Consider the following 18664-nt stretch of genomic DNA (forward strand, 5'->3'; position numbering starts at 1 on the left):
AAACAACAAAATAGCCTATAAAGCGAGCCAAACCTGGCTGAACCATAAGTCTGGAATTAATTTTATTGTTGATTGATAAATATATACCATTGTTTTTCATAGAATACGTGACAGAGAGCATTTTGTTTCTATACATATTTAGTTATCAGTAACTACCAAAGACAAATGAAGCTTGGCAATATTAGTCAACCTAACTATTTGTAAGTCGGAGTGCAAATGTAGCAAGTGAAGGCAACGCTCAGCCCTCAGCTCTAAGTCCGCTGTATTTACCTTTATTGAACACTGGAGGGCGATGTAGTCTAAAACTGAATGAGATGGATGCCGTGGTTGCAAGCAATTAGCTGGCCTATCAAATGTATACCAAAGGTCACCAGTTAAAACACATCAGTGACAACAGTGTCATATTAATTACAGAGGTCACTGGAAGAGACACTGGGTACCAGTGTGACCTGGACTTCACCCCATGCAACAGGTGCTCTGGTCCTGTCTGAATGTCAGTGACGGCACTGCGGTCCGTCTGGGGTCAACAGCAACAACAGGTGTCACACCCAGTGTGTTAACTAATGAGAAATTTGCACTTTGAAAACCCTGTCAGACAGCCATTAGGAGTGGGAGCTCTGTGCCAAGGTAATTTGTCGTCTGACTGGTGTGTGATTGTGTGTGGCTGAGGAAGTCCACTCAAACTAGCATTCTGTCAAACAATCCTAACAGATGTCCCCTCCTCAAATGCCATAGAAGTCAGGGGGTCTGGTGGAGGATGACCACTCCAGGACCATCTCAGGTTTCTTACCCAGGGGCCCAGGTAAATTTAGTAAGACGCTGTCCACTTGCACACAGCAGTCAGACACTTGACATGCATTGAGACTGAAGACACAACTTCTAGACTGCAGCAGACTTGTGGATTTACATGCATACACGTCTTCTAAGCCGTCGCAAAAGACCAGAGATCTACAGCTAGGATCGAACACATTATGGAATCATGATATCGGCCGAGGATGATGAAGAGTTATACGAGACTGTTGAACAGTATGCCACTGACACCACCTGGAGCTGGGTAAAGTGATTTCTAAATGATCTGCATGTGTGGAAGAAAAACAAAAGCATGATTTAGAAGTAAAAAGAGAATCCACCTCGGTGAACTCAATCAGTGGATATAAAGGTTAAAATGTGAAGATGCTTTTATATGCATCAAGTTCACAGCAGTGACATGAGGAAGAACACAGTGCGTCTGGATACATGTATGCATGCAAGTACATGTTTGTTGGTGTCCCGTCTTCAGGCTGCGACGGAGCGGGACTAAAGACTGAAGTTTGTGTCATTCAGTATTTATCCCCTGTTTTCATTCAAGCTTCACATTAATAAAATATTAGAGACAACTTATTAAAGTCCTTTAACTGGTTCGCAGAACAGAGATGTGAGACCTGGGGTGTGTGTTTCAGTAATACTCCACTGTAAGACGATCTGCTCCGGCTGAAACTTGGGAACCAGAAGGGGCTGCCCTGGATGAAAACAACACATTTATCATGCCAGATGACAGCTTGCAACTCAGACTCATTAGTCTCATTAGGTGAGGTAAACACTATGAAATATCTACTATACTACATGTATTTGCGAGTCTTTATTTTAGAGAATTTTGTAATAGAAAGGCCACACAATCAATGAGCTGTTGATTTCAAGTTGTATGAAACAGGGTCTCTGCCTGAATGCAACCAAACCTTAAAAGATACTGGAATCTTATAATTCTTTGTGAACTATTCCCATTTTGAATCTTGAGTCATTGAAGAATAAAATGTCCTGTTTCACCGTCTACAGCTATAAGTCAACAATATTCTTATTATGTCCAAAAGGAGGTTTCGCTAGCGCTCATAATCTCACTAATTAAGGACAAAGAGTTTTTTACTTTTAATCTCTGTGTCAGAGCTCAGCAGTTCCAGCGAATGTTTCTGTCAGATCTTATGACTCTCAGGCCAGAATAGCCTGAGCCAATCAGAGGCCTTGATACCAACTAAGTGTGTCAAAAGATTATGCAATGAATTTGTTAAGGCAACATGCTGTTGTTGAGTCAGCACAAATGACGTCTGCACAGAATGACTAGTAGTCGTACATGCTGTTTTTGACAGCACGTTATGAGGAGTTGATTAAGTCAGTCAGGGTCCTATCATTGCATTGTTAAGTTTATTAAAGTACATGAAAGGTTTGGTGACAAATGTTGGTTAAATGTAGTTGAGTTGCCTGCTTGTTGGACAGTGTGGTCACTCTCTCTAAAAGGCTTAAATATTATAATGACATTACTATTTTTGGGAGATGTAATCAAATAAGTAATCAAATGGTTGCTCTATTACAATGTGATTGATGCAAAGAAAGCAGTCAGCTCACAGCTACAAAAACCATAAATGCATATAGAAGTGGTCAACTTTAAGATATTGTTGGGCCCTGGGAAATTCATGTAAATGAAAACATTGCTTTTGTTCTTTCCTGTTGATAAATGAAGCAGTGTGGTTAATTGACACAGTCATGTGTGAACTTGTTTTTGTAGTCTGATACTGGTCACACCACTGACCATACATGTTAAAAATTAAACTGCCATCATGAGCTGGTTTGTGCCCAGAGTACTTTGGTTGAGATAAACTCTTCCAGGCAAAGCAGCTTGTTCCTTGAAACCTGTCAGTGAGGGCAGCTGTATGGCTCATGTATCCTTGGAGAATCCAGTGACACTGACATAAGACTGATGTGGGGACAGTCTGTATATGTAGCAGTGCCAGTATAGCACTTCACTATTATGGTATGCTGTGATAAACTGGCAATGGGTCCAGGGAGTTCCCAGTCCTCGCCCAATACCTGCTCGGATTGGCTGCAGCCTGCCTGCAATCTTAAAAAAAAGGATGAGCAATATGGCTAAAGGTTGGGTGGATATTATGGTTTGTGTCATGCCTAATTATTAAAGGACTCTTTGTATATTTACAACATGACGGCATTTAATGTCACAATTGTTAGTTGATCTGAAAGAAATCAGGCTTCTGACAGGCAGAAAATCTTAAAGTGTTTTTATGTTGATATGTCAATGTAAATTTCACACTTAACATCTCCATTTTTGCGTTGTTTTGAACTTCAGCTACAGAGAGAAGAGGACCTTCCTTACAAAATATTTCCTCCATTGTTTATATTTTAATTTGCAATGAGGGAAAAAAAAATGCTCAGTATGAGGGGGGAGCTTCTGAAGCACACTTCCTATAGCTACTGTATCTCACAAGAGAAGCCTTAGTTTAAACAAGGTTAATGGAAAAAAGTGCAAACCATGTGATAGTACTTGTTAAATAACTTATGATGCAGTAAAAGCATTAACTATTCCAACAATCTTCCCATTCATAAAACTGCCTATTGTCAGCTGAGATTGCTGGTTGCTGCAGGGTCAGCTGTTTAAAGAGACAATGTTCTCAGGCAAAAAACTGTGACTGAAACTAAACATAATCAGTGGTAAACCACAAAACACACACTCAAAACAGTACAAGATGAGGCAGCAGCTGCGACACTGTACAGTGTGGCCTGGTGACACGCACTGCTTGTTGTACGACAACTTATCAACCTGCAAACAAGTTCAAATTCATGAATGGAAAATGCCTTTGCTGTTATCTTGTTGCTTCTTCCCCGCTTAATTCGCAATAGTGTAATCTGGCACAGCAGTCTGAACATTTCAGAGATACACAAGAGCCCCACAATATAACAACACACAGCCTCTGAGTTGGTAGACTGTGATGAAACAACAGAGACATGCATTCCTCCTCAACTGGTTTAGCCCAGAAAGACTGTTTCACAGTCTGGAAAAGCAATTAGTTCCTGTGCACACACACACACGCACCCACACACACACACCCACACGCACACACACATTGAATTGGCACTTGTTGTAGAAGAACTGCACGTGCGTCTGCTGCAACGTGTAGTCTTTCAAACTTTTGGACTGTTGCCAGGTGGTCCTCCATAAAGAGAGGGAGATTTTGTTGTCAAGATTTTGGCATCATTCTTACACACACACACACACACACACACACACACACACACACACTTGTCTCACTCTTCTTGTGAGGATACTTGTTGACATAATGCTTTCTCTAGTCCCTTACCCAAACTTTAACTATCAGAAAGAGATGTCTTACCCTAATCTAAACCTAAATCCACCCTTCACCATAAAGCCAAGTATTTTGACGGCTTTGAAGTCGTGAGGACTGGCTAAAATGTCCTCACAACAACGGTTTCGAAACCACACAACCAGAGAAAAACATGCCCATACACAGAGAGAGAGAGAGAGACAGAGAAATTTACATAAGGTTGTATATGTGTGTGTGTGTGTGTGTGTGTGTGTGTGTGTGTGAGTGAGTGATTAAATGTTCACCTCTACATAAGGACGCCACCAGCCAACCACATCCTCCTGAGACACAGTTTCACTGCTGGGTCTCAGGATACAACTGCTAACATCGCATGTGCCACCAGGCAGGGCTGTGATTGGCCAGAAAGATCACCTCACTGCATCGCACTGACTCGGTGACTTCAAACGCTGACGCAGCCCAACCATTTCCCGCCGTCACAGCGGTGTTGCCAGTACCTGCTGGATACAACTTCCCTCTGCGCGCTTTAAACCCAGACACTGTAGCGTGGAAAGCCTGTGCTAAAATGTATCATTTAACTCACACCACGTATATAGTTTTCATACGACAAACATAAAGCATATGTCTTTTTTTTAATAGTTTTTTGGCATAATAATCGGTTTATTCCGTGAACTTTTAGGTATCCATTGTGGCACTTTAAATACGACTTTATGAAAACAGTACAGATTTAGTAGTATGTCGAGGCTCTGTCCAAATATAATAATAATGGCACACGCTAAAAGCAACTTTGATTAAAAAAAAACAGGTAATTGTCCGCAACAAGGTAGTTAAATAGCTGCTATTTTGTTGCCACTGTGGCAGCTGAAACACTGTGGAGCTGAAACGATGGATTTGGTAACTCATCAGCTCAGCGCTGATTGGTCAGCGGTGTTTGCGCAGCAGGTGATGTCAGCCACTGACATGAGCCCCCGAGAGAGAGAGAGAGAGTGAGTGTAAAGGGGAGACGGGCAGACAGTGGGAGAAAATGATCGTCGCCTCTCTTAAATAGTCCGTTTTTTTGACGCTGTAAGTCGATGACAGCAAGTCAGGGTTATTTCACAAGCTCAGACATAACCACTGCCGGTACATTACTCTTCTGTTATGTCTTGTTGCGCTGGTTTACGCCGCTGAGGAAACGCCAGTCTCCGTGTGTTGGTAAAGGCTGTCAGCACATTCTGCTTTTTAAAAGGTAGGAGCTTATATTTACAGTTTGCTTATATTTACAATTTGACTGCACCTAGCTGTTTAATGATATGGATGATGAATGGACTCACAGCTGTTATGGTTAATTCTGTGTCCTTGTAGTCATTAATCATTTATCATCCATCACTAACATTTTCCATTACTACTGTCAGGATGTTATGAGTCAGCAATTCACCTACAAATATTTGGTTTTTAAATTCATTTCCCTTTAAAACTGGAACTGAATGGTTGTTACTGTCAGGCACATGTATTGTCTTGTGTATGAGTTTTCTTTTTTTGAGTGAAACATCACCTACATCTTCCACTTCAGGGCTCAGGCTTTTATTATCTTAAATAATTAGGTGGCATGTTGAATATATTTTGTTAGGCATATGGGTTTATGTCTCTGTAGTAATATGGGACTAATAAGACTTGAAAATAAGTGGAGATGAAAGACTCTGTCCATACTAGCGATACATTGTCTGCTGTGTGGCCCAGCCAGATTCCAGTCTGCAAGGAAATCTTCACAACTGCTGCTTGTAAATCCATAAAGATAATGAGCATAGTACAATTAAACACTGGCATTTAAAAAAAAAAAAAAATTTCTCACAGGCTCAGTTAAGTTAGACTGTAAATAAAGGGTGTGATTTTAACCTGGAAGTCGTTTTTGAAGTCAAACATTGCTGTCAGTGTTTTGAGACATTGTTCCTCTTTTTTTTGTCTCATCTGCAACATAAGACATGTCTATTTTTGGATGAAGGCGTTCTGCAGCATGTAACACAGTTTCACACCAAAAGTCTTCTGCTCTGGAAATCAGCTGGGCTGGCTGGAAGTTTAGTAACTCAATGCCTCAGTGAAAAGTGCAGTTAATAGTTTAATACAGTGAAGGTCATCTATAAGAGGTATTTCAAGATTCAGACATGGTTGTGTCTTCTCAGATTCATCTGCTGCTCTAAAATTAGGGCTCTTGGTTTTCTGCAAGGGGCCTCTTCTCCTGGTCACATGTGCCCAAAAAGGGGAGGGGGCACGGGGTATGTTGGCATTGTTCCAAGCCTATGTTCCTGGTGCTGCAATCATTTTTTGGGCCCACTGCCAACTGAAGGCCAACCCCCTTCCTTGTTTTAGGCAAGAGTTTTGAAAGCCTCACAAATGGGATTTATCACATTTGACCATTGCAGTTTGCATCGCAGAAATCTAAATTGTCTAGTCAGCTTCTGGTGCCAGCAAAGATAAGGCTGACTGGACAATCTTGATTTAATTAAACCCTTACCTTCTTTCCCTTACTGTGTGCTAATAATCCTCAGAGCTAAATATAATATGTACAACTGTTTAGCTATCTGCATAATATTTTATATGGGCTTTTTTTTTTTTTTTTTTTGCAGTAGTTTGTTTTAAAGTAGAACTGTCAGATAATTAGTAGGGAAATGTTAGAGACCGGAATTAGAAAACTAGAATGGAGAAGTTAGGGATTGAATCTATGTTCTTACATCAAATGATGTGTAGTGATAACTGTGTATACTGGCATGTCATATTCAGGCAGGTGAGGTATGTTTGAATGTTTTTACCTTGAAAGCCCTTTGTCAGTTAACTTTTCTTGGTTCGGCAATGAACAAACAAGGGCCAGTGTATGTGGAAAAATTACATAAAGAACAACTGGATTAAATGTTACAACTGAGGGAGATGTGTTTACATGATTAAAAGCTTTGGAAAAGTTGAAGTATTTCTAATTTGCCTCCTCAGGACAGTGTGGGTGTGGAGTAACGTCCACTTAAAATCAGTGGCACAAAAGGAGAATTACAGAAATCTTCAATGTGAACTTTGGCAGAAGATTGTGTGTTCATTTAGGATCCAGTCAATCACAGTAAGAAGGTAGTTGAGAAAATAAATTTTCCGTTGCTTCAGGGACTGAACTATGTTGAAAAAACAGAAGTGTGATCACACCACTGTTATCTTACATTACTCTGTGTTACTATCATCAGTCCAGAAACAAATACTGTGCGCAGTGTTTAACATGGGAATAACATGGAGTGACTAAGTCTGTAGGTGTTAGAGAACCATGCAAAGGCGAAGGATCAACATGCTAATGCTCACTCTGAGTCCAGATATACATAACACTATGCATTTCCTTCAAAAGACATTTACATTGTTGAGAGATGTTCTTGATCTCATGACACCATAGTTCAGCACCACCTTTGCTAGACGAGTACAGACTGGTCTGACGTGGTTGGTCCCTTGACCTCTGGTGTCTGGGGTAGCTGGATGGAAAACGGTTGGATAGGATTTCCAGACTTATCAGGAAGGGCAGGAAGGCCAATGTAGCAACAGGTTCTTTTTACAGTATGTAGGTCACAGATGAACCTGGGAGACATTTACACGAGTACTGAACAGGGACCAGCCATCATGCCCTCTTTTCTCGGCCATGCCAATCATACTTCTGCTCAGAAACTCACTTCAGATCAGAGTATTAGAGTAACTTCACCCCTCTCCAGTGAAGGACAGTTGCATCATCAGTGGTTTGATTGACAGACTGAAGAATGGCACAGCAGGTCCCGGATCATAAACACGTCCTCCATTGAAGGTTGACTGAGTTGAAGGCACGGTTATGTCCAGTGTTATGGAGCTTAGTGATCACGACTGGGTGATTTAAGCTGCAAATTTAGACCTATTGGTATGGATGTAGATTACAGTTTTAATAATAAGTCATTTCTTTTGTCCTGTCTTGTCCCTCTCTCGTCTTCTCCATCAGACCCGTCAGACCATGAACTACGTAGGCCAGTTGGCAGGCCAGGTGTTTGTCCAGGTCAAAGAGCTGTACCGAGGCCTCAATCCCGCCACCCTTTCTGGCTGCATTGATGTCATTGTAGTGAGACAGCCGGATGGCTCCCTGCAGTGCTCGCCCTTCCATGTGCGCTTTGGCAAGATGGGCGTCCTCCGGTCCCGAGAGAAAGTGGTAAGGAGATCTGTCAAGGGATCTATCTTTAAAGTTCTAGTTTGTTCAGCTTTCAAACTCCTCTCTGCTCCTCTTCTCTGTCCTCTAGGTGGACATGGAGATCAATGGAGAACCAGTGGATCTACATATGAAGCTTGGGGACAATGGAGAGGCATTCTTTGTGCAAGAAACAGAAAATGATCAGGTACAAAGAACATGACTTTTCCTTAGGTAGCAGTAGCTGTAACGGTGTCTGCAGGTTAAGATATTTTGTTCTGTGCATAGCCATCATTAGATCAGAGCTGGCCAAATCATCTTATTTTGAAATGGAATCACTGTCATAGGCAACAGATGAAAAACTGACCGAGTAGTGAAGTGCTTTGGAAAATGGTTCAGACTGTTATATCCATCATAATTCAAATATTACAACATGTCAGTGGCACACGTTGATTCAAATAAAAACAAGGTTCAAATGAAAACACACATCATTCTCCAACCCCCTGAGGTCCTGAAACCAAGACACACCCTTGTGTACAACCAAGAATCATTATCCAAACTATCTTTCTTCTGACACAGTTAAAGTAGTTTGAATAAGGTCACGCTGTGTGCAGAGTTGGCACAGCAGCCAGGAATTTCTTCCTTTCCTTTCTGGCTGAACAGCAATCCTCTGTTCATTAGCAAGTGAAAGTCCTGAACGCAGCACTTACTAACCCAGGCTTTCTGAACTATATTAAGCACCGCGGCCTTAAGATTGAGGATATACCAGGAGTGGAGGAACCTGGCAAAGGAATATGCTCACAGAAAATTTAAGTAGAGCTTATGCCTTATGCTTACCCATTAGAGAAATGGTTAAAGGTTGACAAGTTAAATAGATAAGGTCAGAAATCCTCCGTTCTTTGTATTTTTACTTCCAGTTTTTGTGTCAATGAAGCCTGTGAAAACCATTCAAAACTCAGTTTAAAATTCGTGGAAAACAGGCCGCCTTTTTTAAACACTTCTTGGAAACCTGGCATTTTCAGTGTTTTCATTTGGTTGTCCAAGATTTTCGGTTGCAGATGTAAAGCACCATGTTGCACTCACTGCCACAATAAAATGTTTTTTTTTTTTTGCCATTGTATGTACACGAGGATGTGTGCAGCTTAAAGACATAAACACGCAGTGAACTACTGTGGCTGGGAGCTGGCTCCAACAAGGGAAATGGGTGATTTATTTTCCCCAGAGTGGTGTCAGATTCTGATGGCTGGAAGAGAAAGGGGGGGGCGGAGGCCTGTGTCTGAACCCTTTTTCTTGGCACAGGGAAGCAAAACGTGAGGGAGTATTGTCAGACCACAAATCATTTGGATATACGTCTTTTTTTCCTCCCCCAGCTCTCTCTTTTTCTCTCTCTCTTTTCATATGTCTGCACACACATGTTTATACTCCCCTGCTTTGACAGCAGGAGACTCTCCTGGAAAGCCTCCTCCTTTCCTAGAAGGAGGGAGTATAAAAAAAAGTGCGTCCTTTCACAGAGAAAAGGATTGTGAGGAGCTGTTGTGGATTGGCTGTTTTCTCTTTGCTGGCAAACTCGTTCTAAGCAGAGAGATTTCCTGCAAACAATTTGGCAGTGATCGTGCACATGTGCCTCAGACTGCAATAGTGCAACACTAAGCGGGGAGTCATGTTTCAGTGGGAGTTGTTCCATAATTTGAAATCTAGTTTTAACTTATTTGCAAAAAATGGCAGAATGCAAACCAGAGAGTGTGTGTGTGTGTGTGTGTGTGTGTCAGTGTTTGATGATAATGCTGAAGGTAATATCAATGGATGTGTTCAAAATAACAAACGGCATACAACAGCACATTTAATTTCAGAAAAATACTTCAGAATTTATATATTACAGTAAAGCAGCTGATTTATTAGAAATTACACAGGTCAAATTACACTGTATGCATTTCAAAGAAATCACTCATTGTTTCATTTCTGTTTCTCGTCTTAACAGGAAGTGGTTCCCTCCTATCTTGCCACCTCTCCGATTCTGTCAGACGGGGCCACTCTGATGAGCTCTTCCCTGATGGGCAAAAGCTCTGGGCCACCCGTACAGACCCTGGGCTCCGCGGGGAGCAACGGAGAGACTGGCAGCGGAATGATGAAGAAGAGGAGGAAGAGGAGGAGGAAGGCCCGGGCGGACAGCATGAGGAGGGAGGAAAGCGGGGACTACTCCGAAGACGAGGACATGTTCACCATAGACATCAGTTCCGATGAAGGGACGGAGATGGAGAGCAGCAACAGGTGAGAAACTGTAGAGAGAGAGAGAGGAGAGAGGGAGTGGGTTGAAAGGAGGAATAGGAAAAGTGAAAAGAAAGGATGTTAAATAATGAAATATCTACGTGGAAATAGTGGAAAAGCAATTGAATACATGTGAGGAGTTAGCAAAGCAAAGCGATACACGTGACTGAGTAAGGGAGGGGGGAAAGCCTGGAGAGCGAGTCGTTGAGATAAACAGTACAATACATCACTGAAATGAGCTTTTACAGCAGCCGTAATGGAACTGGAGTCTGTCAGGCGAGAATAAACAGACCAGCATCTGAAGCGGGGAGACCTCCAGCTGTGGTGCTGGCACACACACACTGATAAGACACTCCAGACCATATGGAAAACCCTCCATCAGCCCTGCGATTTTTACTGGATATGAAAAACAAAGCTTTACATGTGAAAAGAGGAAGTATCTTCACTGTGTGTGTGGTTTTGTGAATGAGTGGATGTTTACTTCTCTTTAAACACATGTGCATATGTGGCTGCCACAGTGTAACTGGTGAGCAGCGGAGTATTGGATCCCAAACAGGTCAGCATGTGCAGTATGTAGGTCAGGGTCAGGCAGCTATAGGAGTCCTACTGTATGTTGTTGGCGTTAAAGTAGTCAACATGAATGCATCCAACAGCAGTTGTAAATATACGTCCGTTGACAGATTTATTTTCATGTCTGCACGTGTGTGGGATTCATTACATCTAGATTCTGGCTCATCTCCACTTTACACCACTGTAAAGCAACACCAGGATGTTTTTTTCATTCATGTACAGTTAATACAGTTATTGGCTCATGATACACAAGATGGTTGTACATGTAGTGTAAACAAAGTGTATTTGCTTTGTTACTAAAGGAAAAAACCTTAAAACAATAAACCTTTATTAGCTATATACTTTGGGTTTAAGACTTAATGAGAGTATGTTCTTTGGTGGTGATATATTTTTTTTATTTTAACAGTTAACTGACTTTTTTCAGTTGTCTAAAATATCACTAGTAAAGTCTACTGCAGTCTCAGTAGAGCACTCTGAATTGCAGACAGGGTGGAACAAGTTCAGGCGTGATCACTGTGGGTCTTTCAAAACAACTTTCAAGTTGTTTTGGTAAATAGGTGAAAAGTGAAAGGTCCATTGCAGCCCAATGCAAAATAAAAGATGAACTACATTATGAAAATTGCAGATCTATAGATATATACATGGTGTGTTTTTTGGGTGTGTGTGTGTTTCAGGTCTTCATCTCGGGATGTCTTAAGAGAAGAGACAACAGTTGGTTCAACTAGTGGTTCATACAAACAGGCTGGCATCTACACCCGTTCAGATGGAGAGTGGAGTCCCATCCAGAGGTGCCCAGCTCACCCAAATAAAGATACACACACCTACATGCTATAATAAACATAAAATAAACAGATCTATAAATGTTGTTTGTCATCTCTTCCTCTCTCAGCCCTGGACATTCTCGTCCCACCTCTCCCAAGAGTGACTCTGAACTAATGACCAAGCCGTCAGACACAGACAACCAGAATCCGACCATGCACTGGGCGTGGGGAGAGCTGCCACAGGCTGCCACGGTAACCAAAGCGTCCACTATGCACACATCCACACAGAGAACAACTGTCTATATATTTATAGTAGCTTTGGTTTGTTAAAGTTAGTCTGTGCTGCAGTGTATCTTACCATCATCATCTCTTTCTGTTTCTCCAGCCGTCCTTCCTCCCGGTGAAATCTGACCCTGCTCCCGTGTGCCCTGTGTCCATCCCCGTGTCTGAGAGCACACATTTCCGTGTGATTTCTCATGAGACGTCTTCAGAACAGTGTGGACCCTGTTCTGAAATATCAGCGCTCAGACTGCTGATGTCAGAGGAGACTGGAGTCACGGGAGAAACGGTCGTCACAGTTGGGATGGAGTCAGAATCCATGAGGATGGAGTCCCAGCCAGTCACCTCAGAGACGCAGGTCACAACAGCGGGAAGCATGGCGGCTCGTATGATGGCTGACATGGAGGAGACAATGCCGCGTCCGCTTGGCAAGACTGACTCTCCATCCAAGAGAAAAGGTAACTTTTTGACCAATAACACAATAAAACACATTATCTGTCACTTAATTTGCAGAGGTTTGAAGCTGTCGGCTGTCGTTATCACAGCTCAATGCCATTTGAACTGTAGTATTAAAATCACCAAAAAAAATACATTTGGAAAGTCTTTCTCAGTATAATAACAGTTAGTCGTCATCACCCCAACCCTGTGTGGTGCTTAGGTTTGTATATTTGTGGCGCTTTGGTGTGAATACATTAGTTTTTTAAAGTCCTGTACATTGTAAATCAAACAGAAAAGCAAATTCTGAGAAAGCAAAAAGCCGAGATATGATTTCAACTGAGTCTTTTCTCTGTTGCAGACAAGAGGAGCCGCCATCTTGGTTCTGATGGAATTTACCTGGATGACATCACAGATCTCGAGCCCGAAGTGGCAGCGCTTTATTTCCCTAAGAGGTACATGGACACACGCATACACACAGAATCGTAACTGGTTGTGTGATGAAAGTTCTAACAAAATAATAACGCAGAGCTGTGCAAACTTATTTGAGAGTCTCTGGCCTAATCTGATAAAGACGCCTCCTCTCCTCTGTAGCGATGGCGGCGCGACGGTGAGGAGCATCTCAGACCCGGGCCTCCACAGCACCAGCCTGTCCCCACAGTCGGTCAGCTCTGGAGGAGACAGCGGAGTGGACAGCTACTGTGACACCATGTCTGACTTCCCGTCGATCACCATCTCTCTGTGTGGGGGACTCACTGACAACAGGGAGATCACTAAAGGTAATACTCTCACACTGACACAGCTAGATGTCACACACTGCGGTGTCAGCTGTTGCAAAGGGACAATGAACAGGAAGTGTGTGTGTGTGTGTGTGTCTTTACAGAGCAGTTTCATGAGAAGATCATCTCCTACCAGCAGTTCTCAGAAAATCCCTCCATCATCGATGACCCCAACTTAGTTGTAAAAATTGGCTCGAAGTAAGACATCCCCACTCACTCGACTGTGGAAAAGTTTTTTTTTGTTTGTTTTTTTTACAGCGTTTATGGAATTGATATAAATATATTTTGTTGTCTCCCTCAGGTACTATAATTGGAGCACTGCGGCTCCACTTATGCTGGCTATGCAAGCCTTTCAGAAACCTCTGCCAAAGGTAAGACATTTATACACACAGCACAGACACCAATGACTCAGGCCATTGGTTTGGTCGTATTACCTGAATACCATTCCCTGAAACTGATACTGCATCCTGTATCACTATATCTCTATATACACACCTCTACTCATCTATTCATCATGCTGCCTAATATCTAGCGTGCAATCTGTAATTTGAAACCCCACATCTTAAATCTCCTGTTATTACAACCTCAGGCAGACAAACATCCTCTGAATCTGTTCTGTTTGGGCACTCAGGTTAAACTTTGTCTTCCCCTCTGTTCTCCCTCCCTCTTATTTTACCACTCCCTCCTTCTCTACATCCGTCACTACATCCATTCATCCATTACTTAGTCCTCTTGCCTCTCTTATATTCACTCAGCTTTGGAGTTCCTTCTTTGTTGTCTGACTGGTGTGCTGGGCTACAGCTCTGTATGTCGGAAACAGCACTCACTTTTTTTCTCATCTCATTTACTTTCCCTACCTTCCTCACTCTCTTGCCCATGTCAGTTACCACCGACCCACACACCCACACACACACGTGCTTTCACTCACTCCGCCACTTTATTTTCCCCCATTTCCAGTCACAGACACATTGTTATTTCTGTGTTATTGTTTGTTGATTTATGGTCTGGTTTCAGTTTTTTTAAGTGTGTTTTTATGGTGTTGTGTTGTGGTTGTTTGGGGTTGTGTGTGCTCTGCTCCAGGCTGCAGTGGAAAACATCATGAAGGAGAAAATGCCCAAGAAAGGAGGGAGGTGGTGGTTCTCCTGGAGAGGCAGAAACAGCAGCGCCAAATCGGTAATTTCTACATTTCTGTTGATAAAGTAAAAGTTGCTCTTTTCTTGCTTGTAAACAGGTAAAGTCACAAGTCACTGTTACTATTGCAGCTCAAGCTGACACTGGGATTATTACTATTTTACATGTCATTTGTTAATTTCAGATTAATACTGTTTCTTCTCTTGCAGGATTCAGTCTCTGAATGTGGTGCCTGTGGCTCGGCTGAGCAACCTGGGAAAATGACAAGCAGGTAAGAAACCTAAAATCATTCCTGGATAAAAAACATATTGTAGCCAAGGACTGAACATTTAGATGTTTCTAAACTGATTAACTTTCCTATAAATATCATCCTCAAACTTGCTGTTAATCTGTCTGAAAACAGGCACAAAGAAGAATCGTCCTCAAGTGATGAAGACCACAGAGCAGCCAACCAGAGCTCTCCCACCAGCCAATCAGAGCCCGGGCTTGCATCAGGAGGCGTTTCTTATAAGAAAACACTACGACTCACATCAGAGCAGCTGGTGAGGAGTTTGGTTTGAACTCACTGCAGACTTTGATATTTGATATTTATTACAAGTTCTTACTTTCATATGTCATTTGTCTCTCTCTCTCTCACACACACACACACACAGATGTCCCTCCAGCTGCAGGATGGTCCTAACGATGTCGTGTTCAGTGTGACCACTCAGTACCAGGGAACTTGTCGCTGTCAGGGAACCATCTACCTCTGGAATTGGGACGACAAGATAATTATCTCAGACATAGATGGAACCATCACCAGGTGAGTGATGCAAGTGGACACATTTATTTTTGCCTTTACAACATGGCTGAACTTGGTCACTCACGTCTTCAAATATCACTTGTGTGTCTGTCTGCAGGTCGGACACATTGGGACATATCCTACCCACGCTGGGGAAAGACTGGACCCACCAGGGCATTGCACACCTTTACCACAAAGTCAGCCAGTAAGCACTAACTCATCAACACGCGTCTGTTTTTATCACAGCTAGAAATGTTTTTTAGGCAAAGCATACAGGCACAAATTGCTACAAGGTTGTATACATATTTTACAGAATACAGCATTGAAATTATTTATGTGTGTCTAATATCACTTTCTGTCTCTCTCTCCAACAGAAATGGCTACAAGTTCCTGTACTGCTCAGCTCGAGCCATCGGCATGGCTGACATGACCAGAGGATACCTCCACTGGGTCAATGAGAGAGGCACCATGCTTCCAATGGGCCCCGTCCTTCTGAGCCCCAGCAGCCTCTTCTCAGCTCTGCACAGGTCTCTCATCCACACAAACACACACACGTTCCTTAAATTCTTTAAATTAACTTCTCACAGCTATCTGAGAGTTGAGCGTTGTTGTGCTGTGCTGATTGTTGATTACTGTTATATCCTTGTGGTGTGTGTGTACGTGTGTGTGTGTGTGTGTGTGTGTGTGTGTGTGTCTGACAGGGAGGTGATTGAGAAGAAACCAGAGAAGTTCAAGGTGGAGTGTCTCACTGATATCAAAAACCTCTTCTACCCCAACACACAGCCTTTCTACGCAGCGTTTGGCAACAGACCAACGGTACACACACACAAATCTGCACATCTTGTAAACAATATCAGTGATAGCTTTTGAATTTGTTGATTGCCGGTTCTCAGTATAGAATTTGGAGTTTTTTGATTGAATATCAAAGTCATTTATGCAGGTTGTTGCATAAGTGAAGGTAATTTAAGCAAAGTTAAGATTAGATGTATATTATCTTTTTATATTTGTAGGATGTATACTCCTATAAAGAAGTGGGAGTGCCTCTGAACAGGATTTTTACAGTTAACCCCAAAGGCGAGCTGGTGCAGGAGCATGCCAAGACCAACATCTCATCGTAAGTCCCTCATCCACGTTACATCATCCATTAATCTACTAAAATCTACTAATATGGTCTACTAATAATTGCTCATTTAATGTGTCTGATTGTCATGTCCTCCTCTCCTCTCCCCAGCTACGCACGTCTGGGTGAGGTGGTGGACCACGTGTTCCCCCTGAAGATGCGGGCCTCCTCTTCAGACTTCCCCTGCTCCGACACATTCAGCCACTTCACATACTGGAGGGAGCAGCTCCCCCAGGTGGACCACCAGGGAACTACACCTCCACAGACTCCCAGCCCCAGCAGCTGACTGACTGCGGCTGGCTGAGAGACTCTGAGATGTAGCAGTGATTTGGACAGTGGTGGTTACATGTGTGTGTGATATGAATTTGTAGATATTTGTAATAGATGGAGCACTTTTTTAGTGCATAGTAGAGAGTCAACATAGTAGGCCAATCTGCTGTGAATAGTCTTTTAACGCACAACATGGATGTAAGCGCACTTTTATCAGAGGATGGCCTTGGTGGTCATCTGACTAAATGTATGTATATGAGAAATGATAGTAATTTATTCAGGCAGCTTAGCATATGTATTATTTTGGAGCGAGTGTTGACATTATTCCAGCAGCTGGACTTTTTATTTATGCACACAACTTCATACCATATTTAACAGACTGTCTATGGCATCTGTTTATGAGCGCTTCATAGGAGAACACAACCATACTGTGCATACTTCAGAAAGCAAGTTACTTAAACTTGTGCCAAATGTAGAATTTATTTTCTTACTCTGAACTTTTTTTCTGTTAAGACTGTTATAGATCGTCAATCGGTAAATAAGTACATACATGCTAGTTTTACTTTATAGCAGTATATGTGTTATTATGTTTGAAAGAGATCAGTCAACTCAGTATTGATGATTTAGTACATTAAGTAAAATGTGTTACAGAGCACAATGAATGAATGAGCATCTATGTAGCTTTATTAGGTAACATAAGGGTCATTACAAAGACTGTTTAAATGAATATTTACTCAGAGACTGAAGAAAAGAAAAAAAGAAAGAAAAGCACAACCTTTCTAATCTTCATAACCATCACTTTTCTCTAAGAAACAAAAGTATCTGTATCCATGAGAGGATTTGCTGAATCATTTTGTTTTTCTATGCAAGTCACAGTGCGTATGTGTTTTGATCAGGATGTCATTTCTGTGATGGCCTCCGTGAAACCTCTTTTAATTTATTTAAAGTCTATACAGAAACACATTATGTGACTGATGTGTGTTCCACTCTCTCAGATGACACTTTGTTACTGCCATTTCTTGTGGAATATCACTCAAAGCGAAACTCTACTCTGAAAATCCTCGTCGGACTCGCCCCATCTTAGAGAGTATTAAAATGAATGTCTGACCTTTTTTCTAACTTACAGACATTTTTGTTTTTCTCACATTACCACAGACAATGTGAGGTCATTAATGTGGGCTGCTATCATGTGACTTGTATGATTGACTTTGTTGTGTAACTAAAACACCTGAATATTATCATAACATCACGGTCGGTGAGTGGGCCTGTAGTTTATGAGAGGGTGTGTATATAATGCTTTAACATTGTTATTCTTTCCATGAAAGAGCTAAAATCGCCTGAAAGTGTTTTATTTTTGCCTTAACTGTGAACATGATCAATAATTTGCTCAGTCACTCCCTCCATGGCCTCTGTTGACCAGCTCACTGTTAAACTGGTGTAATCAAACTCAATAAAAATACCTTGGTACGGCAGTGAGTGTGTGTTAATACCCACTGTGACCCACAGTGGAACAAAAATGGCTCCTCCACTTCTGTCTCCACTTCTGAGCTCCAGTAAAATCTACAACCACCTTGAATCTCTTTACTTGTCTGTCCTCCGTCATCAGACTCTTCACTGAGACCAACAGCCGCTTGATGCAGGCTGATGGAGGAGGTTGCTTGAGGCTGCAGGTGCAGTTGGAGCAGGGGGTGCAGGTTTACCTGAGCAGGCCTCATCTTTCCAGCCTCCATCTCATGCTCAAAAAGTCATGCTCATGATTTTTTTTTATTCATGAGAAGTTCCTGAAACCATTGGCAATTAATTTGGTGTGGAGATGCAGGCTATATATAGAGGAGAAACACAAACAATTGTACAAGAGTGCTGAGGGCAAAGAAATAAATACTGAATGGTTTGCAATACATTTACAACGTTAACGCACTTCTCCGCAGGCAGCTAAACTCGGCTCACTTTGCTCCAGAACTTATCGGGCGCAACAGTTCAGGGGTTACTACAGGGCAGAGGGGCTGCACATCACGATGTGCGG

General features: G+C 42.1%; 1 protein-coding gene across 4 annotated transcripts; it reads left to right on the forward strand.

The window, feature by feature from the left end:
* The first annotated feature begins 830 nt into the window (after positions 1-830).
* On the forward strand, positions 831-18113 carry lpin1b (lipin 1b). 4 transcript variants are annotated; one of them, XM_071479016.1, is made up of 21 exons: positions 831-1054; positions 1440-1567; positions 8071-8274; positions 8363-8458; positions 10229-10518; positions 11760-11873; positions 11975-12098; positions 12232-12583; positions 12922-13015; positions 13155-13339; positions 13444-13537; positions 13641-13710; positions 14420-14512; positions 14680-14741; positions 14874-15012; positions 15124-15272; positions 15370-15456; positions 15626-15778; positions 15953-16067; positions 16262-16365; positions 16483-18113. In XM_071479016.1, exons 3-21 carry the CDS (start codon positions 8083-8085, stop codon positions 16655-16657), a joined length of 2688 nt encoding a protein of 895 aa, XP_071335117.1. In that variant the 5' UTR covers positions 831-1054; positions 1440-1567; positions 8071-8082; the 3' UTR covers positions 16658-18113. The 4 variants fall into 4 exon arrangements, with proteins under 4 accessions (XP_071335117.1, XP_071335114.1, XP_071335115.1 ...); XM_071479014.1 differs by having other exon boundaries at positions 922-1054; positions 1440-1572; XM_071479013.1 differs by lacking the exon at positions 1440-1567 and having other exon boundaries at positions 839-1054.
* The last annotated feature ends 551 nt before the right edge of the window (positions 18114-18664 follow it).

The sequence above is a fragment of the Trachinotus anak genome, unplaced genomic scaffold, assembly GCF_046630095.1.
Source record: "Trachinotus anak isolate AG129_WGS33_773 ecotype Australia unplaced genomic scaffold, CSIRO_AGI_Tana_v1 ptg000005l, whole genome shotgun sequence".
Lineage (NCBI taxonomy): Eukaryota > Metazoa > Chordata > Actinopteri > Carangiformes > Carangidae > Trachinotus > Trachinotus anak.